The 26416-nt window shown below is 41.2% G+C and overlaps 1 protein-coding gene across 9 annotated transcripts in view; it reads right to left on the reverse strand.

Moving 5' to 3' along the window:
• The window catches only part of LOC117360950 (cytospin-A-like), a 133225-nt gene that overhangs the window by 77039 nt on the left and 29770 nt on the right, over positions 1-26416 (reverse strand). For 7 of the 9 annotated variants that reach the window (XM_033945632.1, XM_033945634.1, XM_033945630.1 and 4 more), the window contains 2 exons: positions 19016-20003; positions 17606-17682 (listed from right to left, as the gene is read on the reverse strand). In XM_033945632.1, the coding sequence (XP_033801523.1) occupies positions 17606-17682; positions 19016-19394 (456 nt within the window). In that variant the 5' untranslated portion in view covers positions 19395-20003. Of the gene's footprint in view, positions 1-17605; positions 17683-19015; positions 20004-20237; positions 20295-26416 lie in introns of all 9 variants that reach the window. The other 2 variants (XM_033945637.1, XM_033945633.1) reach the window with 1 other exon arrangement.

Genomic DNA, 26416 nt, shown 5'->3' on the forward strand with positions numbered 1-26416 from the left:
TGACAATGCATTCCAGAGCTTAACTATTCTCTGAGTGAAAAAATATTTCCTCCTATTGGTTTTAAAAGTATTTCCCTGTAACTTCATTGAGTGTCCCCTAGTCTTTGTAATTTTTGATGGAGTGAAAAATCGATCCACTTGTACCCATTCTACTCCACTCAGGATTTTGTAGACTTCAATCATATCTCCCCTCAGCTGTCTCTTTTCCAAGCTAAAGAGCCCTAACCTTTTTAGTCTTTCCTCATACAAGAGAAGTTACATTACATTACATTAGGGACTTCTATTCCGCCTATACCTTGCAGTTCAAGGCGGATTACAAAAGAGCTAACTGGACATTTCCAGTGAAGTTATAACAGTATTGGTTGTTTTGTTTTTTTTGGGTTACAAGGGAGGAGAGGTAGCTGGATTAATTCCGGAAGAACTTGCAAATTGGATATTAAATTGACTGTACGTTACTGTGTGATATAACAAATAGATTACAGTTAGAATACAAATAAGATTACATTACATTTCAGGGATCTGAATACTTGGTTGGTGTTTTGGGGAGGAAGAGATTATTTAAGTGGAGGTTTTGGGGTCCATCCCCTTTATCATCTTGTTGCTCTTCTTTGAACCTTTTCTACTGCCAAGCGTCTGAACAGAAATTGAAAGACACAGAGAATGACTGCTCATTCAAAGACTAAAAACTTGAAATAAAATTCTTCTGCCTCTCATTATCCAGAAAATGAGTCTCTCACCCTCCACTTCTGTATCCAGGAAAGCACGCACACACAACAGTCTATCAGCATATGTGCTATAGAGAATAGTGCCTAAATAAGGACCTGAGGGAATGGTTGACACTGGATTATTTTGTATCGCTGATGCAAATCACATAAAGACTGGGCTACTCTGAAGCAAAATAGAAGAGTTCTAGAATGTTTCAGAGATTCAAGAAGGCCATCTCAACTTTGCCCACCCACTAGAAGCCTAAAAGTTGGTTTCTCCTCCAGGAACAAGATGGAGCCAGTGAGGTGCCAGTGAGGTGCAGCAAAGCAAGAACTGACTTATCCAATGTGCATGTAAAAATGTGCTCAAACATGCTACCAGCATGCCCAACAGCTGTCCAAAGGCAGAAGGAGCTGCAACTGATCGAATGAACTGAATCATCTGTCCCAGGTAAGTCTAAGAGCCAATAACTGTTCTGGGCTAGTATAGAGCTGGTGATTGTCACTGGCACTGGCGCTACAATTGAGCAACTAGGCTCTTCGCATATGGCCCTACTTTTCTGCTCCTACTGATTTATGCAAATGAGGTCCTGCAATGAATCTGCATATGACCCTCCATCCCTCTGCATTTTCCACAGGCCATGGTTGTCATTTTCAAAAAAAATGGGATGTTCTGTCCCCACTTCTGTGCATGTGCGTAAGTTTAAGTTCAGTTTGTATTTTACTGACAGCTTATCATTAATGTAAGATACTATACTTCCTGCTTGATCCTGTTATCTTTACATTCATAAGTTAGATGTTGTATGCTACCCCCTCTCTATAGCCTTCTTGACACCCGCCTTGCTTATTTTCCCCTCACCTTTCTTCAAGATCTTTTCACCAGATCTACAGTCCAATATTCATAACTTCCAACATTTGCCTGCATTCACTCCCACAGAGGCTGTGCAGCTACCAGAAAAAAAATACAGTTCATTCAGACTCTACCTGCTACTCTTTATTTCAAAGTTCTGCATGAGGTGAATTTGTTTGTTCATTACTTATCGGTATTAAATAGTTGGAAACTAAGAGATTGACTCTCTATGAATGTTGGACTGAATGTTAGATTGAACTACTGTATTAAATATTGCACTTCGAAATGTATGAGAACTGTGGCATAGGGAGTCTTGTTCACCCTGAGAATATTAAAGATGTCTGAAGGAGTTGTCCTTGAAAAGCCCCGTCAATGAAGGGTTCAGAGGGTATGAGTTGGCTAGACAAATGTGAAAACTGGGGCAGAAATGAATGACTGAGGTGAGATGTGTACACAAACAAACTGCTCAAGCCTGAGGGAGACAGCATTGAGAAAAATGCTACAGTGAGAGCACATGCCCAAGACTGAAAAATTAAGAGGATTGGTCAATGTCTCGATTGTTTTGATGCCCTGTCATGATCATTCATCTCCTGCAAATTGGAGAAGCCTAGCCTTTTAGTTAAACTAGCCAATTATCCAGAGTCTGACTGAATCTATAAATTCAGCATCTGCAGTTAGAGGTTCCTGCTATGCCAGGGCCTTCCCTTACCTTCATTCAGACTTGGTTTAGTAGTGAAATTTGCAACTACTTTATGTACAGGGACTTTTTATATTACATTGCCAACTCCCCCAATTACCAATTCCAGTTTTAGCCAGAGAGTATGAACAGTTTTCATACAGCCAATTTACCCAAATAGATAAATAAATAAAGGCTACCGATTCTTGAAAATTGCCCTGCCCATTTGAGACAACAGTCATCTGCTGATAAATTCATGCATTATGATTTCTTGAGTAAGTTACCGTATATCTTCACAAAATTTAGGCTTAGAAGTCTTTTGTGTCTCTTTTCTCGTCCAAATCAGAAGATGCCCTTAAGTCATGTTATTGTCCACATGCAAAACCAGTACTAGCAATATCAGCAACACCCTCCCCAAGTAGCTTCTGTTTTCCAGCTTACCCCTTATTATTCCCCAGACTCTTTCTCTTCCCCTGCCCCTATGGCAGCCTTGCTTCCTTCTATGACAGCTACCCATTTGAACTGGAAACTATGAAGGAGTAAGACTGCAGTGTCATTAAGGAATTGTAAGTGTATATGGCACCCCCCCCCCCCAAGAATGCCTCTGCTATGGAGCAGGAGGCACTGGATTCTTTGGGGAGTCACAGAGTATGTGCATGTGGATAGCAGAACATTGTGGGAAGCAGTATAAAAGAGAAGCGAGGAGTAAGATCAAGGCTTCTAATTCTCCCACAAGAGCCCTAGTACTGAGGGAGACTCCTGAAGGTACCCTGTTTCCCCGATGGTAAGACACTGTCTTATTTTTTTTGGAAGGCCAAAATATGCTCTAGGGCTTATTTTCGGGGGGATGCCTTATTTACCCTTTCAATGTCTTTAACCCCCCCCCCCAACACACTTTTTCAGCATTACTTCTATGTCTCTATTTCACCTCCTCTTCATGTTCCCTCTGTATCTCTATCCTTATTCAGTAGGTCCTGATTATCCTTTCTCTTCTTTGTGTCACTATCTCCATTTTCAGCTTTCCCCCCTTTTCCTTTGTTAATGCACCCTGTAGCCAGAATCTTTCCACCCTCCCTCCACTCCGGCCCAGCCCAGTATGAAATATTTCCTTTTGTTTCCCTCCCCTCTCTCTTTCTCTCTCTCTTCTCCTCCCTCACCCACGAGTCCTGCATCTGGCCCTCTCCCTTCTACCTGCACCTGGCAATACCCCCCTGCTCCGCGGCTCTCTTCAGCAACTCGTCAGCAGCAGTGATCAAGACAAGCTGCCGACACCGAGGCCTTCCCTCTACGAGTCCCGCCTTTGTGGAAAAAGGAAGTTGAAACAAGCGGGACTCGCAGAGGGTAGGCCCCGACGTCAGAAGCTTGTGTCGATCGCTGCTGCTGAGTTGCTGAAGAGAGCCGCGGAGCAGGGGATGTGGACGGAAGCAGGTAGAAGGGAGAGGGAGATAGGAAGGCTGTAGATCTCCGGAGCATGACACCGACCCCGGCCAGGATGATTTCTTTTTCAGGCGTGCACCTTACAAGCTAAGGACCTGGTCCTATACCTTAAGTAGTTTTGAAATGGGGCCAGCTTTGTTTACCTGGACAGGTAAGAGTGAGCCAACATGAAATAAAAAAATTCAGCTATTACACTTTCTCACATTGCATCAGGATTTACTAGCTAGAAAGAAAAGAAAAACTATTAGATAAGGCCTGATCCAAGAGCAAGTGAGAATGTGGATTAGTAGCTATGAATTAATAAATGAAAATTGGATAATCTGGAATAAAATGATCAGAAATACAAAAAGTTTAAAAACAGGGACTTTAAGTTACCATATGGATTTGATATATGTCATGTGCTTGATGGATATAGGGAGGCAAGCTAAGACATTTTTGTGATTGATGACTACTATATCAAATGTACTCCAGATGAGAAGATTAGGTTTCTTATAGAGTTTCTTTGTGTTAGAGTGACCAGCCTGAACTAGGCCAATCCTCAGGGAAATGTAGGCAGACAGGAGTTGGCTTTTGACCTGGTATCCACATACCAGGGGGCCCTAGGTTTACCATGACTTGAGTTTGCTAAGGACAAATCTAAACCACATGTGTATCATGGTATGAATTGATCCAAAGTTAGCTATCAGAAAGTTAGGAAAAATTATATAATAGAAATTTACTTAGGTAGTTATAGGTAATATGTTAACAACCAATGTAGATTAGGAATATAAACTAACAAAACATAAAGATTAGGAATATAGTTTATTTTAATCTTCATATATCTGAAATCCTGAAGAGATCCTGATAAGGCAACAGATGGTGTTTGACCTCTGACCTTGAGCAACTTTTTCTACTTCATTGGAGAGCAACTTTTTTCTATGTAGAACCTTGATGGGAGGGGTACCTGCTCCTTTCCATCTTTTCTTTGTTCAGTCTTTGTGAGACAGAGATCTCAGAATAGAGAAGAACACTGACATTTACAGGAAAGAATATAAAATCTGAGGAGTTTTGTAAGTGTATTATAATATTGATCTATGTATTTCTTCTTTTTATAAAACATGTAAGCTTAATGTGAGAATGTAACTTTTTTAGATATAAGAATGTAATTTGTGACACGCCTATATGAAGCTAGCCTTATATGGGAATAAATAATGTGAACCAATTAGACTGCAGATGGATTGTAACGAAGGAATGTCGTCATTTAGGATATATATGGACGTGTAACTGATAAGACATTGGAATTGTTAGGAGCAAGGCCAGCGTTTTGGCTTCTGTAATAATTCTCTGATGCAAAAGATACTCAATTGATTTGCTAATAAAATTAATTGCGTACTCTTATGATCTAATATTGATATCTAATAAAAAATAAGATTTTGGATTTTATGAAAATATTTTGCATCATTATTTTTTTCCATTTTCATTTTACAACCCTAGAAAGCTATAAGTACGCATGTGCGCAATTAAATGGCACCCCAGATGGGACTTGAGCGTACTTTGCGTTTCTAGGTTTCATTTTTTGAACCTTTGGGTTTCTTTTGGAAGTGCAACATAAGGTATGTCTGTTCTTTGAGTAACAGACTGGGGGGCCCTTTTTGAAGCTACGGAATACCGTAAGTTATATTTTAGGAATTAATGCTTTGTATATAGGCATAGTGTTTGGGGATATTGTATTATATGTTTAGTTTGTTAAGATTTGTGGGTATAGAGAAAAATTGTATCTTCATTGCTTTATGACTTTATTTCTGCTGTCTCTCTCTGATCAGATTTTTCTTTCTTTATCTCTGTTTTTTCCTCTCGGGGTTTACAGCTGTCCTGTTAAGGTTGGCTGTGAGGGGCAGTGTGTTTTGTAAATACCTCCTGGGGTTTGTTTCTTAAAGTGTTTGGTTTTGAAGTGTTTTGTTTGCTAAGAGGAGAAAGTATTTAGGTGATTTAGGACTTGTTTGAGAGTAATTGTGAATAGTCATGTTGCCGATAGAAGCAATAAAAAAAGCTAATCCATTGTTATCTAATGAGATACAGCATTTTCATGATAAATGGTGTAGAAAAGCAGTAATTAACACTGAATCATGGACATGGCTGAAAGAAGGGTCTGTATTATGGTCAGACTTATGCTGTTTGCGAATGTGGATTTTAGATTCAAAGAAAGGAAAATCCCAGCAGAAACATTTAGAATACTGGCACTTGTGGGATGAATTATGTGAGAATTCTCCAGGATCCCCAACACCAGTTGTTAAAGATAAAAATACAGGTCTTTCTACGGGTCAAGGGGGGAGTTTGGAGCCCCCACCATATTTAGAGCCTGGGAAGGTTACAAGCAGTCTATATCCACTTCTTACGAGTACTCCTGAAGTAGCAATTGGTTATACACCTTTAAATGTAGCTAAAGAAAAGACCCCCCTATCCACTGTGGGTCAAACCTCCATACCCACGGCACCAACATCAGATAGCCAGACTAAAGACTGGGTCTATGTATCTGGAGTCTTACATATGAAACCTGTAGAGACAGATTCTGAGACATCCACAAATGCAGATGCAGAAGAGGAGGTGATTGTTCGAAAACCTAAAAACCCTGTAACGGGGAAGCTAAAAGGGCTTCAGACACGTCAATCAGATTTAACTATGAAAGCCCTGCAGAATTTAGAAGAACAGACAGATGTATTACATAAGTGGGTAGAAGACTTATCAACAACGGGAGTTCAGGATAGAGGTGCAGCTGCTTATGTAAGCCAGGCTATGATACCTAGGGATTATGTAGCGCAGCAGGAAAATTCCTGGCTATATGTGGTCCCATGGTGTGATAATTTGGCTGGCTGGACTGAAGTATCCAGCGCACAGATGGAGATATGGCCCAGAAATGGTTCCTTAGATCCAAGTAAATTAGATATAGCACGATTTTGCATACGGGATGGGAAAGGAGATCCACAATGGGATTACCCATATATGCAAAAGGGTTTAAGAATTTGGGAGAAATATGAACAAAGCAATGTAAATAAATCTCAGGAGCTTAGAAATGAGGGATCACCCATTTTACAAGCACCCCTGATTTATAAACCCCTAACAGGAGGAGGTGTAGCCACTACATATATACCCTGGTCTTTTACGGACCAGGAAAATATTAAGAAACAGTTACCCTCTATGTTAGGAGGAGCCAGTAATTGGATAGCAAAATTTGAACAAATAACGGCAGGATATACACTAGCAATAGGGGATATTAAGCGGATGCTATACCTTTGTCTAGGGGGTCAAGCTAGCCAAATTTTTACACAGGCAGGATTTCCAACCTTAAACATTACTAACTCTGCACACGATGGTTCATCATTTAATGCAGTTAGACCCCAGATTTGGCATGCGATGCGTATGTTATATCCTGATCATAAAGATATGAACAGAGTAATTGCACACAAATTTAAAGTAGGAATGGATATTTATGAGTTTATAAAACGGTTTGAGGATAATTGGGAGAAAGAAACAGGAGAGCCTGTGTTCGCACAAGGAATGATAGCTGTAGCTTTTCAGATGTTGAAAACTACTTTACCTAAAAATATACAAGCCAGATTAGATGCTGTAGTTTGTTTGGAAAACAAGGCTTGGGCAGAGATAGTGTCCCATATCACTCACTATTGCAGATTAACTGAAGATGAGCTAAGTAAACAGGATAAGGAATTAGTGCAACTGCAGAAAAAGGTTTTGACAATGCAAATTAAAGAGGAACAAGCAAAAGGAAAAAACCAAGAAAAGAATGATATAGTTGTGGAACTGGCTCAAATTAATAGGGCTAAGAATCCAGAAAGGTCGCAAGTGAGATGCTGGCAGTGTGGATTGATGGGACATTATAAGAATGAGTGTAGAAATGAAGCAGTAAGTCGAGGAAGATTTAGAGGAAGTGGTATAATGCGGGGACAAGGAAGAGGAAATTTTAGGAGTGTACGAGGACAAGGTAGAACCGGAGGATGGCAACCCTGGACAGCGCAGCAGCCACAATTCTGGGAACCTGAACCTGTGTCAGGAGAGGGATTTGGAAGACAGGATTGACTATCTCAGTATATTTCTTTCAAAATTCCAAAAGGTAAAAAGGGGGATCCATGCCTTCAAATTAAAGTAAATGGACATAATTATAATTTTATTGTGGATACTGGAGCCACTATGACTACGTTAAATTTTATCCCTGTAGGAGCAGTACTTTCAAAAGAGAGTATTACTACCATGGGGATAGAAGGGCAGGAAAATGAAAAATATTTGCTAGAAAATGTATCTCTGCAAATTGAAGGAAAATGGTTGCATATGCAAGTGGTATATGCGCCTGAATGTCCAGTGAATTTATTAGGAAGAGATGCACTGCATAAATTGGAAGCCACAATTGTGTTTGAACCAGAATTACCATGCCAGTGGGATGAAAGGCAGGGAGTTCTGGAAACTTGTCTATGGACATCGTTACGAACAGGAGAACAGACAAGTAACCCTCCATCATTTGTGCATTCAATATTATTGAGTGTACAAGATGATATGGGTGTTCTGGGTCAAACACTAGATACTACATTTTGGATAGGATTACCACCTCCTAAGGAGAATTTACCCTCTAAGAAAGAGGAAATAATGAAGTATGTATTGGACCATGTACCAGAAGAATTATGGAAGAAATATGGCAAAGTTAAAACTGTAGATTCTATTCAAATTGAAATGTTAAAAGAAGGTGTCGGACCGAAAATAGCACAATATCCATTGAAGCCAGCAGCTATAGCAGGAAGTATTCCTATAATTGAAGAATTAGTAAAAGAAGGGATTCTAGAAGAATGTTCATCTGCCTGGAATACTCCTTTGTTTCCCATACAGAAATCAGATGACTCATACAGAATAGTGCATGATTTGAGGGGTTTGAATAAATTAATTCAGTCTGAGTATCCTGTAGTTGCAAATCCTGTAACAATCCTGAATGAGGTCCCTTTAGGATCTTATTTGACTGTCATTGATTTGAAAAATGCATTCTATACTATTCCATTACATCCAAAGTCACGTCCTTATACAGCCTTTACCTTTGATGGTAAGCGCTATTGTTGGGCACGTCTCCCTCAGGGGCTTTCAGAGAGTCCTTCTGTGTTTTCAAGGATATTAATGCATGATTTGCAAATTTTTAAAGAACGGCTTCCACCAGAAATACATTTGATTTCTTATGTAGATGATTTGTTATTGTCTGCGCCTACTGTGGAAGATAATGTGAAATATACTATTGAACTATTGAATTTTCTGTGTGAATATGGTTATGTGGTTAATAAGGAGAAATTACAAATAGCAGAAGAAGAGGTTACCTTTTTAGGGTATCGTGTCGGCAAGTCAGTACGAGCTTTAACTAAAGATTTAGTGCAGGAAATAGAAAAAACACCCTTGCCACAGACAGTAAAGGAATTACGAGGATTCTTAGGACTCCTTAATTATTGTAGACAATGGATACCGTGTTTAAGTACTAGGACACTTCCTTTGAGGGCTAAATTGAAAGGAAATGTTCAGAGCAGAGACAGAATTCAATTAGATTCAGCACTGGTGGTGCTGATACAGGAGTTAAAACAAGCAATTAGAGATGCTCCACAGTTTGTTTTACCTATGATTGGGACAGAAGTGCAAGTACATATTGGAAACCCTGGATGGGGTGCAGTTTTACAACAAAATGACAATGTTTGTGGATATTTATCTGGAAGTTTTACACCTGTGGAAATAGGTTTTTCTCAGTGTGAAAAAGGTGTAGTGGCAGCTGCAACATTGGTAAGAAAACTTATGGATTTGTTGCCATACAGTCATATCACAGTACATACTTCCCATGATATTTTGAATATTTTAAAATTGCCAGAAGTAGTGTTTACTAGTCAGCGTATAGGGAAGTATTTGGCTCTGCTTACCACTGGTTTAGTGGATGTGCAACCAAAAATGAAGGATAAAGATCCAGCACAAGTGTTTTATGCTTTTTTAGGAATACAAGACAGTACTGAGCACGAGTGTTCAGTTTTGATCCCACAGCAACAAATGTTACTACAATATGATAAACCCCTAGGTGAGGGATATATTTGTTTTATAGATGGTTCCAGTGCTACAAACAGAGCAGCATTTGCTATCACAACGTATGATAGGGATGCTGACAGCACTGAATGGAAAACTTATTGTTTACCATCAGATCAATATTCAGCCCAGACTGCAGAATTAGCAGCATTAGTCCAGGTGTTACAGGACAATATAGGAAGGAAAGTTACTGTTTATTCAGATTCTGCATATGCTTTAGGAGTAGCAAAATTGCATTTAACGACATGGAAAAAGAGAGGATTCATAGACTCTGGAGGTCATCCAGTTCAACATTTACCTTTGATAGAGAGATTGGATAGATTATTGCAGCAATACCCAGACAAAACATTGGCATTATGTAAAATTAAGGCCCATGATAAGAAAGATGAATCGTGGGAGCAATATATGCATAATCAGACAGATTTAGCAGCAAAATGGGCTGTAGAGCAACAGGGCATAATGCTAGTGCAGACTAGAGCTAGGAGCAAGATTACAAAGGAACAAGACGAGCAAAGACGACTGCTCCTAGATGGCGTAACAGAGGAAGAGATTCAACAATGGACAAATTTACAATGTCAGTGTATAGAAGGTATCTGGTATAATTCGTCAGGTGTGCCATGTATGGCACAGGTACCTCTGGTGATAATGATCCAACAAATGCACAATGCCTTACATGAAAGTGCAGCTACTTTAATTAGTCAATTGTCACAGCAAATCTGGCATCCTAATTTAGAAAAAATAGTAAGACAGACTGTATTACGTTGTGCTGTATGTGTAAAAACTAATCCTAGAGGTACTTGTGTAGCACCAGGCACTCTACCTATCCCACAGGGACCTTTTCAGAAGTGGCATGTGGATTTTACAGACATGATAACACCTTGTAAAGGTAAGAGGTATCTGTTACTTTGTGTTTGTCCTTTTTCGGGCTGGATTGAAGCCTACCCCTGTAAAAAAGAAACAGCAGGAGAAGTGGCAAAGGTATTCTTAAATGAAATTATTCCAAGACATGGAATTCCTTATGAGATAGCCACAGATAATGCCAGCCACTTTAAAAATGCATTATTACAAGAATTGGCAAATTCACTATTGATTAAGCACAAATTCATAACAGTTTACCATCCTCAATCAAACAGCTTTGTTGAAAAATCGAATGATTTAATAAAAACTGCATTACGAAAAATTATGCCATTGGAGTCTAAAGACTGGCTAAAATATTTGCCAGCAGCACTCTATGTAGTGCGTAATAGGCATATGCCTAGATTTGCTTTGACTCCTTTCCAAATTGCCACTGGAAGAAAGATGCCCCTTGCTTTTGTGAAACCGGGAAATTGTACTAATGATACTTTATTTTCTGATTATGTTGTAGCATTACAGACAGCTATAGCAGAGATTCAATCACGACGAACTCCAAGTAGTGTGGACCAAGCACTTCCAGTTTACAGATTCCATCAGGATCAGTGGGTGTATAAGAGGTTACATACAAGAAATATATGGACTCAGCCATACTTTTATGGACCTTTTCAAGTGGAAGTGGTGTTCCCTTATGCAGTGAAATTAAAAGGGTATACACCGTTAGTACACGTGAAAGACATTAAACCAGCACCCATTGCTAATACCTGATTACCTGAGCATATCTATTGTTTCTGCAAGGAAATCAAGGACTAGAGACATTATTAGTAGTTCATCTCATTGCTATATTTGCATATTTTCAATACTGTTTATTTTTAGTTATACTAATTAGGTATTAATTTTAGCCATGTTACTTATTTGGTGTTCTCCATTACTATTCTTTACTTTTTTCCACCACACTTTTGCAGAATGGAATCTTTTCTTGCCTATAGTAGGTCAGGGAAATTCCTATGAACAAATGAAATTTCGTGTAGCTAGGTATGCTAATGTAAGCAATTGCTGGGTTTGTGCCCAGCTTCCACAACACACTAGTGGGTTACCTTTTCGACCTTTTGCATGGAATGTTTCTGATCTTTGTTATTATTCTCTTTATCTTATGCCACGTAATGGCTTAGTTGCACCACAGTTTAGTCATGAGGGAAATTGTTCCTCTATAGTTCAATATTCTCTTCTTCAAACATTTACTCGTTATGCTTTTAGTTTTGACCCAAATAAACCACCAGCCCCAGTTTTAGTTAGACCCATGCGAGGATTTCTTTGTTACCATTCTAAAAGGACAGATAAAACCACCTGGTATGCTGGAAAGAGTTCATGTCAATATTATGTTACTTCAGATGGTCCAAATATTTCTCTTTCACTGGGAAATATTACTGTTTCTACCTATTTTACTGACAGGCAACAATTTGCCTGGCTTACAGGTGTTAGTAATTATTTGTTACCCTCTTATGCTGACTGCTGGTGGATTTGTGGCCCATATGCATACAGATGGCTTCACGAGGGATGGTATGGGACCTGCTATATCAGGTTCCTATTACCCCCTGTGAGAATCCTATCTGAATTGCCTCCTATCCGACCAAAAAGAAATACTCCTCTCATTTCTGAAGGGGAAAGATTTGCTATGATCCTTTTACCTAGTTATGGAGTAGGTAAATTAGTCCAAATTATAAAAAAATTATCCACCCTTATTGAAACTATGGGTAATGAAACAACAGCAGTTACTCAATCTCTGTCACTAGAGCTCAGACAAACACGCATTGTAGCTCTTCAAAATAGGATGGCACTCGACTATCTCCTAGCAGCCCAGGGGGGTACATGTGCCATCATTGGACAAGAATGTTGTACTTATATTCCTGACTCCTTCTCTGACCAGCAAGCACATATCACATCTCTAGACAAGGCATTGCAGAATTGGGAACAATTTAAGGTAGAGGATAAGGGTTGGTTTGATTGGCTAACTGCATGGATGCCTAATATATCATGGGTTAAAGGCCTATTGGGTGTTTTGATAGGCCTGGCTTTTGTGTTTCTGATTGTGTGTTGTAGTTTATCCTGTATAATTGGCATTGGAAAAACATGTTTGCAGAAAGTGACTCCCAATCTTACGCTGATCCAGAGAACAAGTCATGCACAAAGCAACCTCAGAACAGAGCAAGGTAAGGCCACTAAAGCTCCAGGTGTGGGTCCTGGTGTGGCACTCCACTCCACGACCCAAGGGGGGGGCTAAGGACCTGGTCCTATACCTTAAGTAGTTTTGAAATGGGGCCAGCTTTGTTTACCTGGACAGGTAAGAGTGAGCCAACATGAAATAAAAAAAATTCAGCTATTACACTTTCTCACATTGCATCAGGATTTACTAGCTAGAAAGAAAAGAAAAACTATTAGATAAGGCCTGATCCAAGAGCAAGTGAGAATGTGGATTAGTAGCTATGAATTAATAAATGAAAATTGGATAATCTGGAATAAAATGATCAGAAATACAAAAAGTTTAAAAACAGGGACTTTAAGTTACCATATGGATTTGATATATGTCATGTGCTTGATGGATATAGGGAGGCAAGCTAAGACATTTTTGTGATTGATGACTACCATATCAAATGTACTCCAGATGAGAAGATTAGGTTTCTTATAGAGTTTCTTTGTGTTAGAGTGACCAGCCTGAACTAGGCCAATCCTCAGGGAAATGTAGGCAGACAGGAGTTGGCTTTTGACCTGGTATCCACATACCAGGGGGCCCTAGGTTTACCATGACTTGAGTTTGCTAAGGACAAATCTAAACCACATGTGTATCATGGTATGAATTGATCCAAAGTTAGCTATCAGAAAGTTAGGAAAAATTATATAATAGAAATTTACTTAGGTAGTTATAGGTAATATGTTAACAACCAATGTAGATTAAGAATATAAACTAACAAAACATAAAGATTAGGAATATAGTTTATTTTAATCTTCATATATCTGAAATCCTGAAGAGATCCTGATAAGGCAACAGATGGTGTTTGACCTCTGACCTTGAGCAACTTTTTCTACTTCATTGGAGAGCAACTTTTTTCTACGTAGAACCTTGATGGGAGGGGTACCTGCTCCTTTCCATCTTTTCTTTGTTCAGTCTTTGTGAGACAGAGATCTCAGAATAGAGAAGAACACTGACATTTACAGGAAAGAATATAAAATCTGAGGAGTTTTGTAAGTGTATTATAATATTGATCTATGTATTTCTTCTTTTTATTAAACATGTAAGCTTAATGTGAGAATGTAACTTTTTTAGATATAAGAATGTAATTTGTGACACGCCTATATGAAGCTAGCCTTATATGGGAATAAATAATGTGAACCAATTAGACTGCAGATGGATTGTAACGAAGGAATGTCGTCATTTAGGATATATATGGACGTGTAACTGATAAGACATTGGAATTGTTAGGAGCAAGGCCAGCGTTTTGGCTTCTGTAATAATTCTCTGATGCAAAAGATACTCAATTGATTTGCTAATAAAATTAATTGCGTACTCTTATGATCTAATATTGATATCTAATAAAAAATAAGATTTTGGATTTTATGAAAATATTTTGCATCATTATTTTTTTCCATTTTCATTTTACAACCCTAGAAAGCTATAAGTACGCATGTGCGCAATTAAAGTCCAGCGTCGCGGCGGAAAATAGCCATGCTGAGCAGTGAGCTCAGCACTACACAGATGAAAGCCTTGCTTGCTGATTGGTCCGGCGGCACGGCGGGGCGGGGCCGCCTGACCAATCAGCAAGCAAGGCTTTCATCTGTGTATGTGCTGAGCTCACTGCTCAGCATGGCTATTTCCCGCCGCGACGCCGGACTTGTAAGGTGCATGCCTGCGTGACACACTACCGGAGCCACGGCAAAGGTGGAAAAGAGCCGCATGCGGCTCTGGAGCCGCGGGTTGCCGACCCCCGCGGTAGACGGAGGGACCACACGGAGTCACCCACCGTACCACCCGATTCGGGTAAGCGCAGGTATCGGTGGGTGGCTTATTTGTGTGGGGGGGGTGCCTTATTTTACAATTTTTTCTAAAAAGGGGGGGCTGTCTTATTTGATGGCCCTGCCTTATCATCGGGGAAACACGGTACTAACTGCAGGGAAAGTGAGTGGGTTTGCCAGAAGAGCAGACAACAGAGTGAGAGGAGAGATATTGGAATCCGGAGAGTTTCACTGAGGGAAAATATAAGAGACTTTATTTTTCCCAAGGGATCACCAGGAGAAGACAGAACAAGGAGTGTGTGGAGACCCATCTCAAAAAGGGAACTCATGTGAGTGAAAGACCCTGGTTATTGCGGAGCTTGTGTGGATCAGCTTGGTGGAAAAGACACAGTGGTCCCAAGCTGAGGAAACAGGGTAGGACCCTGAAGCAGCTCACCACATGTATTAAGGAATTGTATGAAGAGATTGGGAACTCAACTGAAGTGTTTCTGAAGTGAATTTCTCATAAACAGCTTGTAAAACAGTTTCAGTATTCACACCAGAAGAAAATGTACCGTATTTTCGCGGATATAACGCGCGCGTTATACGTGATTTTACGTACCGCGCATACCCCTCGCGCGTTATATGCCTGAGCGCGGTATACAAAAGTTTTTAAACATAGTTCCCACCCCGCCCGACGCCCGATTCACCCCCCCAGCAGGACCGCTCGCACCCCCACCCCGAACGACCGCTCGCACGCGCTCCCACCCGCACCCGCATCCACGATCGGAGCAAGAGGGAGCCCAAGCCCTCTTGCCCGGCCGACTCCCCGACGTCCGATACATCCCCCCCCCCCGGCAGGACCACTCGCACCCTCACCCCGAAGGACCGCCGACTCCCCAACAATATCGGGCCAGGAGGGAGCCCAAACCCTCCTGGCCACGGCGACCCCCTAACCCCACCCCGCACTACATTACGGGCAGGAGGGATCCCAGGCCCTCCTGCCCTCGACGCAAACCCCCTCCCCCCAACGACCGCCCCCCCCCCAAGAACCTCCGCCCGTCCCCCAGCCGACCCGCGACCCCCCTGGCCGACCCCCACGACACCCCCACCCGCCTTCCCCGTACTTTGTGTAGTTGGGCCAGAAGGGAGCCCAAACCCTCCTGGCCACGGCGACCCCCTAACCCCACCCCGCACTACATTACGGGCAGGAGGGATCCCAGGCCCTCCTGCCCTCGACGCAAACCCCCCCCCCCCCAACGACCGCCCCCCCCAAGAACCTCCGACCGACCCGCGACCCCCCTGGCCGACCCCCCCACCCCCCCTTCCCCGTACCTTTGGAAGTTGGCCGGACAGACGGGAGCCAAACCCGCCTGTCCGGCAGGCAGCCAACGAAGGAATGAGGCCGGATTGGCCCATCCGTCCTAAAGCTCCACCTACTGGTGGGGCCTAAGGCGCGTGGGCCAATCAGAATAGGCCCTGGAGCCTTAGGTCCCACCTGGGGGCGCGGCCTGAGGCACATGGGCCAAACCCGACCATGTGTCTCAGGCCGCGCCCCCAGGTGGGACCTAAGGCTCCAGGGCCTATTCTGATTGGCCCACGCGCCTTAGGCCCCACCAGTAGGCGGAGCTTTAGGACGGATGGGCCAATCCGGCCTCATTCCTTCGTTGGCTGCCTGCCGGACAGGCGGGTTTGGCTCCCGTCTGTCCGGCCAACTTCCAAAGGTACGGGGAAGGGGGGTGGGGGGGTCGGCCAGGGGGGTCGCGGGTCGGTCGGAGGTTGTTGGGGGGGGGCGGTCGTTGGGGGGAGGGGGTTTGCGTCGAGGGCAGGAGGGCCTGGGATCCCTCCTGCCCGTAATGTAGTGCGGGGTGGGGTTAGGGGGTCGCCGTGGCCAGGAGGATTTGGGCTCCCTCCTGGCCCAATATTGTCGGGGAGTCGGCGGTCCTTCGGGGTGGGGGTGCGAGTGGTCCTGCCGAGGGGGGAGAAGAATCGGACGTCGAGGGGGGGCATCAGGCTTTCAGGATGGGGACAGGACTTCAAGGGGGGACAGGCAGATCTTCAAGGGGGACAGGCAGACCTTCAAGGGGGACAGGACTTCAAGGGGGGACAGGCAGACCTTCAAGGGGGGACAGGCAGACCTTCAAGGGGGGACAGGACTTCAAGGGGGACAGGCACGGAGAGGCGGGGCAGTGCACCGAAAGTCAGGGCGGGTGAACGGTGAGTCGGGGCAACCAGAGGAGAGTCGGGGCAGTGCACCGAAAGTCAGGGTGAGTCGGGGCAACCAGAGGAGAGTCGGGGCAGTGCACCGAAAGTCAGGGTGAGTCGGGGCAACCAGATGAGAGTCGGGGAGGGCGAAAGGAGAGTCGGGGTGGCCAGAGGAGAGTCGGGCAGCATGCGCGTTATATGCCTGAGCGCGGTATAGAAAAGTTTTTGTACATATCATCGTGATTTCTGCGCGCTATACCCCTGTGCGCGTTTTACAATGGTGCGCGTTATATCCGCGAAAATACGGTAAATAGTTTATGCATTGACAAATTTGAGTTCTCAATTGCATCTTGGTCTCGGCTCGATTCCTTTGGTAAGAGAATAAAGTATAGACTGAGAGTGGTGACTGAACCCTGGGATTGTGATCCTTCGGCCTACCAGAGTAAATTATTTTTGTAAGCCCTGGTCATGGATACCCAACCCAAAGACCTGGCCAGTGCCTACAGACAGTGTGTGAGCGGGACCAGGGTTACATGTACATTAACTCAGAGTTCCACACTCTGAAAAGAAACCTTTCTGCTCTTTGCACTAGGAATTAATAACAGTGGAACCTAAGACCACTACAGAAAGAGGAGAAACTAAGAGGGTTTGGAAAGGAGAAACTAGCACACATACATGTCGGGGTATATAGAGGATGCCTGTGTAGAGAATATGGCAGTGGTGAAGGTCCAGTACTAGGATGGCGATTCTAAACTGTAAAACAGAAGCCGATGAGAGGAGAATTCACTGCTAACCCTAATGAGAAATCACCTCATTCAGTAGTTGCTGAAGTCTTTGCACTTCCTGGTCTAGCTCTTTGATCTTGTCTTGATCTTCTTGTCTGGACTCTGCAAGAATACAGGTAATTACACTCAAGATCCTATAACACCATTCAAGTACTTCAAATAGCTGGGAGATTGGGTAAAGATAAGCCTGACTAGTTTATATTAAACATAAAGTATAAGGGACCTTGTTTCTTCAAAGGTGATAACCATATAACAATTCAAAAAATAATCACCTTATTTCCACATAAATAAACAACCAAATACTTTTTATGGTCACACAGTGACTCTAGATTTCTAAGTGAATGCTCAGACCCATAACCAAACTCTAGTGAAAAGTCACGGAGTCAGTTATAATAGAGACCATCACAGCAAGTTCACTGTCTCTGCCACCTGCTAATAACATACAAGGAAAAGATAGATAACTTATTTGAATGCAGGATGGCACTGCTGTTGCTCTTTCACTGCTCCGGGTACATATTTAAAGTACTAACACATTGCAACTGCCATAAGCTGTTAAACCCCCCAACCCGGGTTTCACGATTGACTTCCTCAGGAGGGGCACTGCAAAGGAAAAACAATAACATTCTAATCACCTTCTACTGTGACAACAGGGTCAGGGCGAACTAGAAACCCAAGACTAAAATACATTCACACTAAATGTTTCAAAACCTTTCAAATACTATTAAATAGGTTTACCAGGGACTGGACACTCCTTCACCCGGCTGACAGGCAACTCTAGCGATGTCGAAACCCTGGAGCAGGCCCAGAGTTTGAAGCTCCAGCCAACCAGGGTCGACCATGATGTCAGACGTTGGGGTCGGAGCTTCATGATGTCACAAAATTTCAACAAACTTTAGCAAACTTTAAATCTGAAACCAATCTATTTCATTATTTAAGCCCACTGGAGCTAAAGTTTGCCAATTGTAGATGAATCGATGTTCCTGCTGTAACAGGCATTGAGATACGTTTCCTGGTTTTTTCCAAGCTTTAATTAATACTGTATATTGGACCTGTTCAATGGTGTGGCCTGCCTCCAACCAATTACTGACCAAGGGAGCTGTATTCCGCTGGCACCGAATATTGCTGAGATGTTCAGCACGTTCACAGTGAACGTGCTGTGATGGTCTCTCTTATAACTGACTCCATGACTTTTCACTAGAGTTTGGTTATGGGTCTGAGCATTCACTTAGAAATCTAGAGTCATTGTGTGACCATAAAAGTATTTGGTTGTTTATTTATGTAGAAATAAGGTGATTATTTTTTGAATCACCATCCAGTCACAAAATGGGAAGGGAAGAAGAGGGAGAAAACAAATGTTAATAGGACTAATGAAAAAATTGTGGACTCTACCCTCTCTAGTAAGTATAGTGTTTGTTTATTGTGAATGGCACCATACCTCTTAGGCCCCCAGCTAGGCCCACTATGGTTTTAACTTCAGTTGTTCCTTCTTGTTGGCTTTTGCTGTTGGAAAGAATGCTGTCTCTCAAAAGAACCATATTTTGGCTTTTGATGCAATCCAGATCATCCAAGCCCATCTTAACCCTCTCCTGGATTCCCAAGAGTTGAGACTCCCAGCTCCCAGCCAAATTCAGCAGTTCCTTCTGTGATTCAGAAGCATCTTCTATATCTGGCTGCCACTTAGTCCTGAGCCCCGAGGGTGTATGTGAACCAACTATAGAAAGCAATCCCTGGAGTTCCTGCTGGAGTTTTGACACCTCCAAGATGGCTCTCTTAAGGTTCTCAGATGCTCTTTTGGTAGACATCATCTTCCCCATCTACCTTGTTGGGCCAATAGAGTTTCATAAAGTCTGGGTTAGCAATAACAGAGCTCCAGCTAACCTGCAAGTAGTCCTCCTCCTCTTCTTCTTGAGAAACACCATCAGCATCCCCATATAGACAATCTTTTGCATTTTCTGGGAATGAATTAGAAGATATATCCTCCACTTCATTCCCAGATGATTTCCCATTCCAGGTATACGAAGGTTGCTCTACGAGTTGCTCAGTCCTTTTCTCTTGGGATGTTTTCTTCCTCAAATGCAACAAGTTTGCAGTGTTCTTATTCTCTGATACAATCAAAGTTCTGTTCGCTATTGCCCTCTTCTCCTCTTGGGAAACAAGTGTCTTTGATGTAGCTGACATAGAACTGGAGACAAGATCAGCTTTGGGATTAGCTGGAATGGAGGAGCCACTTGTGCTATTTGAGTTCCACGAGGACTCCCTTCTAGAATCCAGAGAGGGGTCCACATTGGTCCATGATGTGCCACAGCCATCCACAGAATCTAGCAACTCTGGCATGGATCTTTTTAAGGACTCAGAATGTTGGATATGGAGCCTGTATAAGGGTTGTTCTGTAGCTAGTGGCGACTTCTGGGCATCAGGAAAGACTACAAAAGAAGAAGTCCAAAATAGTTATATATAGATTGATTATATATATATATATATATATATATACTGATTCAAGGCTAATTACTGGTTAATGCTTATATGTTTCCCTTATTTTAAAAAGGCAGAACATTATTATAGCCCTGTTGTTATTGTTAACTGTTACAGGAGCTGCTATTTTTCCACACTTTTTCTGCTTCACCCCTGCCCACCCCTCACAGCAACTTATCTCTCACCTTTCTCATTTCTTTCACAAGCCTTCTTTTTCATGGTCTATTTCTTTTTTTGCAAGCCTAAGGAACAAATTCACATCTTGTAGGCCGACATGTTTTACTACCAGTTCTTGCAAGATCAACAGGAGGAAATGGCAGAGACCATAAAATCTGAAGTTGCTCGCAGTACTTGCAGAGGGCAAATCTGTACATACCAGGATCCTGACACTCCTCTGCTCAAATCTCTTACATTGAGCAGGAGTTTCCCACCCTTGCACAAGAGATGGACTACCAAAGTGGCAGACTTCTGTTCTATGTTTGCCAGTGTGTTGGTATATTTAATTTTGGAGAGGACTGAATGTTTTGGTTTGGAGGGTACCTCCTGGTAAAATCAGTCCAAATTAGTGCTGATGTGACTGAGGCCCCAATGCACAACACTCCAATGCCACGGTACAAATTGCCAAGGCAGGAGCAATTTTTTGACAACAGGCGATGCTCTGTATGAATAGCATGCAAATTATAGGTATGCTATTTCTGCGGAGCAGCAACAGTAAAGAGGGGAGGAACTGTGCCTGGCACTTGCTCAGAAGAGCAAATGCTAGTACAGCTCCTCCTCCTGCCTCCCTGAACTTCTCTTGTAAAAAAAAATCCTGTTTCTGCTTTCCCAACCTGTCAGCTGAGCTGATCGCAGTAAGAGAATCCCCGATCAGCTGAGCAGGCAGGATTCCCAGTACATCCCAGGATGCACCAAGAGGGGGAAAGGCTGCCATTTTGACAAGGCAGATCTTCAGGCAAGAAGGCCTGGGTTAGGTTCCCAGCCCAGTGGGGGGCCCATGAAGCAGGAGGGAGTGGGCATCCCTCCTGTAGATTTGAAAAAAAGGTACAATCCCGGCCCAGTGTGGGGGAGGCGCAGATTATTATTATTATTTTTTAATTATTTTATTATTGGTGAAGCTGCTCACACAACACATGCACAGCAGCTATCAGCAGCTCCAGATTATTCAGTGCTAGAGGGGCATTCCATTAGTGCATCTCAAGGACAGCTCATTTAAATACCAATGAGCTCCTTTCTATCCATTTGCTTAGGGTTCTTGGTGGCTGCTGCAAGGATCTGTAGCAACCACAGAGAATCCTTTTGTACATCGGGAGGAAGATTTTCCTGCCAGTAAGACTGTTTTAAATGAGTCTTACTAGCAACGAAAATCTTTTGTGCTATCCGGGCCTGAGGGAGAAGTCAGTTTCCTGTTGGAGACCTGCTGCATAAACCCTTAGTATAGAAGTTCCAGAGTGGAAATGGAATCAGAGGGCTGGCAAAAAGATTACCTCTAGAAAAGGGTGACAACTGTGGATAATGAACTTTTTTTGTGTGTTTTTTGTTTGAATTTTAAACTACTGCAAAATAAAGCAAGCATTATAGGAAACAGCCAGATACCACAGAAAAATGCAGTTCATATAATCTATTAGAGCTGCTATATTATTCCTTAAGTGGAATGGAAGCCCTTTTGATAAGTCTGGGGACCCCTCCCCTCCTACACACACACACAAATTTATGTTGGCATGTTAGGCATTTATCACAGTAAGAGAAAAGTGACTACCCTTGTCACAGCTCTGCAATTGGTTTATCTGACTCCACTCATCTATGTATGCAGCAATAAATTTACACCCCAGCAGACTTTAACCACATGGATATATATGGCTTCTCCTCCATCTCCCCTTAAGACAGCACAACACTATAGTTTAAGAATATGAGGTAGTAATAGCACAGGATGGAAGCATAGTCTCGGAGTTCTGTCTCGGCTGCGAGTAATAGTGCTAACAATGCTCTTTATATTGCAAATACTTTCATTCTGCTGGTGTTTATGGGTGGCTGATGACAACTCGCAAAAAAACTTGAAAAATTTTGTTTTGCAACAGATACTGGTCCTAAACTGAAAGGCTCAACAAAAACTGCCACCTTTTGCAAACTGCTTACAGCGTTTGCAAGCGTAAGCAGTTTGCAAGAGGTGGCGGTTTTTGTACCGCGTATCATGTGATGTCATATGGACTTTTGGATGTACTTTTATTCACACACAGACTTGTGAGACTCCTGAAGCAGGCCATTTGGGCCGAAACATGCGCATGTCGAGTCCTTTGTTTGTTGAATTAAAAAATAAAGAATTTTGTGAAATACTCAGAGTTCACCAGTCTTTGTTTGGACTTATCCACTCCATCGTGTTTGTGCAAAGGACTTATACATTTTTCTTTCATACTTCGGATAGTTACACAAGGTTGGATGTGATTTGGGCACATAGGAACCTGTGGGAGGAGTTAGATAAGGCTGAAATGGAGGCCATACAAATCTCTGATCATACTCCAGTGTGGGTGTCCTTGAAGGGCTTGGGGAAAACATGGGGGAGTGTAGGTATTGGACATTAAATGACTCATTGTTGGGTTCTCCAGATGTATGTGTGGAAATCAAATTATCTATCGCGCACTATCTTTCTACTAATCAAGTTTCAAGTTTTCAAGTTTTAATAAAAATTTGATTAATCGCTTTATCTGAATTCAAAGCGATGTACATTTTGATAAAATTACATTGTTAAAATTATTACTACAATAAATAAAACAAACTCAACTTAAGACAAATGCAACAAAATTGGAAACATAAGGAATTGGGGGGAGAATTTACATTGTATTAAAAGTCTGGAGAGACATATAGGGAAAGTACATAAGGGAGGGTAGGGAGATGGAAAAAAGAGAAAAAAAATGATTTCTGATTTTTTGAAAATCAAGTTATAATTAATTTATAAATGCATCATTGAAGAGAAAAGTTTTCAGTTTACTTTTAAATTTTTCTATGTTAGTTTCTTCTCTTAAGTAACTAGGGAAAGAATTCCAGATTTGGGGAGCAATAACAGAGAACATAAACTGACGACGCGTATTTATTATTTTTAAAGATGGAATAGATAATAAATGTTGTTCTGCAGATCTTAATGTTCTGTTGGTAGTGTAAGGTATTAATAATTTGTGAATAAAAGCTGGAGTTTTAAAAAAAAGAGATTTGAAAGTAAGCAGACCAAGTTTGTATAATATTCTATGGGCAACTGGTAGCCAATGAGCTTCTTTAAGAAGGGGTGTTACATGGTCGAATTTTTTAGCTTTACAAATAAGTTTAATAGATGTGTTTTGTATCATTTGTAATCGTTTAATTTCTTTTTGTGCTATTCCTATAAGCAGGGCATTACAATAGTCAATTTTTGAAATGACAAGAGAATGAATAAGAATGTTAAGAGATTTAATACTAAGAAATTGTGACACAGAGCGAATTTGACGGAGCCTAAAAAATGAAAACTTGATAACACTACTTATATGTTCGTGAAAAGTAAGTTTTTGATCAAATATAACACCTAGTATTTTTATGTTGTAAACCTCTTGTAATGGTTGACCCTTAATGGAAATAGGGAGCTTTAATTTGAAATTCTCCTTCCAAGGGAAGAGTAATACGTTGGATTTCTTAATATTTAATGCAAGTCTATTTTCATTTAACCAATTATGAATTTTCTCTAATTTTATGTTAATTGATGATGAATCGGAAGGATTATCGGTATCAATAGGATGTAAGAGTTGAATGTCATCGGCATATGCAAATACGTTGAAGCCTATAGATTGGCATAAGGTCAACAGAGGAGCTAGAAATATATTGAATAGAAGTGGAGATAATATGGAGCCTTGAGGAACGCCGTAAGTTGTATTAAAAGTATCAGAGGTTGTGTTATTAAAAGAAACAGAAGAGGAACGATCAGAGAAATAGGATTGGAACCAAGATAGAACTTGGTCTGAGATACCGATTGATTGAAGCCTGTTTAATAATAATTTATGATCGATTGTGTCAAAAGCTGCCGAAAGTTCTAATGAGATTAGAAGAACACATAGTGGTAGTCATACCTATTAACGAGTGTTCTGTGGAATGATGTTGCCTAAAACCTGTTTGATTGGGGTGAAGAATGTTAGTTTTTTCAATGAAGTCTGAAATCTGATTGAACACGACTTTCTCAGTTATTTTAGATAAAAAAGGGATATTAGCTATCGGTCTGTAATTTGATGGAACTTCAGCATTGATTTTAGGATTTTTAATAATAGGGTGAATGAGTGAATGTTTCCAGACCACGGGAACGGTATCTTGTTTTAGACTTTCACTTATTAGAGTATGAATTGCTGGGCCGAAAATAGTAAATAAGCGTTTGAGTAAGAAAGGGGGAATTGAATCTAATTGGGAGCCTTTGATGTTCATGGATTTTATGACAGATTCTATTTCCAGTAGATTTGGAATTTTGAAGTAAGAACATTTTGAAGAGAGTGAGCTAGCCTCAATTGATACTTGGTCATGTTTAGCAGGTGAGTTAACGGTGAATGTGGATCTAATCTTGTCGATTTTGTCAGTGAAATAAGATGCAAGATCTTGAGATGTAAGATTAAGTAAACTATCTTGGTTTTTTCGTTTGTTGGAATGCGAGATTGAATTTAATATGCGATAAAGAGTAGAAAAATTTGAGGCTTTCTGAATTAAACCTGAATAATATTTTGTTTTGGAGAAATTAATTTTAGATTTATAGAATTTGGAATGTTCTTTGTATGATTCAGTATTGGAGGGGGATTTATTATTTCTCCATTTGCGCTCCAAAGATCTTAATTGTTTTTTGATAAGAGTAAGTTCTGATGTGTACCAGGGATTAATAGATTTCCTAGTAGAAATAATTTTGGTTTGTTGAGGGGCTATTATATCCAGAAGTCGACTGGTATTAACTGTCCAGTGAAGGAGAGAGTCGTCCAAAGAAGTGGAAGGAAAGTCTGAAAAGTCTGGCGGGAGTGCTGCCGAAATAATACTGGAAGAGAGATTGTTATAATCTCTAAAATTGATTGTTTTTTTGGAGGTTTGAGGTTTTATGTATTTTACTATATGTGATATTGATATTAAAAAATGATCTGACCAAGGAACTGATTGGCAAAAGTTAAAAGAGTAATTATCTGTTTGGGAAGTTGAAGAAAATGCCATATCAATAGTGTGTCCTAAATGATGTGTTGGTTCTGATATTAGAGGATACATATCTAATTGATCAATGTGAGATAGAATCGTTTTGGATTGAGAGTTATTGGGATCATCAAAGTGAATATTGAAGTCACCTAGAATTAAGGGATTTAAAGTAGAAGAGCCAAAGTCGAGAAGAAGTGATTGTAGTTGGTTTAAAGTTTTGTTATTAACAGGAGGGGGCAAATATAAGAGTATAGCATCCAGCCTAGGCTTGGTTTGAAAAGAGAATTGTAGAAATTCAATAGATGAATTAGCTGGAGAGTAGTCAATGTCTAGTAGTAAAGCTTTACGAAAAATGATAGCTAGTCCTCCACCTCGTTTAAAACGACGATGATGGAAGAAATATGCATATTCTAAAGGGCAGCTATAGGAAAGGTAAGCCTCCTCTCCTTCTGTTAACCAAGTTTCAATTAGACACAGTACATCAAAGGAATGTTGCAGAATTAAATCTTTGATTAAATGATGTTTAGTTTTTACTGATCGGACATTGATTAATCCTATGTTAAGATGCAAACTATTGGAAATGTTTGAAGGAGAGATAAGATCAGTGATGGTGTTCTGGGGAGAAACTAAAGGGATTTCTATGCGTTCAGGTAGGCGTGGAATAGAGATTTGATTGTTTTTTTTAAGAGGTCTGTTTCCCCAAATGACTGAGAGAGGAGTAACAGAATTATCCATATGTAATGGAGATGGGTTAAAGACTAAATGGTGAAATATATAAGATAAATTCAGACTGAGTATGGTTACAAAGAAGAACCAGATCGACAGAATATTGTAAAAGCGGAATGAATTAATGAACCTATATAGTAGGGTCATAAAGATATTAAAATTAAATTTATTATAAGCGCACTGTAGTAGCGCACAAAGGAGCGCATTAAGGAGCATGCGCCGCAAAGTGCTTGATTTTAAATAGCATGTACCAGCGAGAGGGGCGGAGTCCTCAGCGTGCCGCCGCTTTGCGGCGGCGGGGGGCCTTGGGAAGAACTGTTGAGAAGAAGATTAAGTAACAGGTAAAGAACTACAATAAAATAATAAACCAATTCAAAAACAGTTAAGGTGAAAAACAGGTAAAAGTGCAGTGCAGTGGTTTCAGCCTTCGGTGACAGTTGTCATGCGCCGCAAAGTGCTTGATTTT

This window comes from Geotrypetes seraphini, chromosome 5 (genome assembly GCF_902459505.1).
Source record: "Geotrypetes seraphini chromosome 5, aGeoSer1.1, whole genome shotgun sequence".
NCBI lineage: Eukaryota > Metazoa > Chordata > Amphibia > Gymnophiona > Dermophiidae > Geotrypetes > Geotrypetes seraphini.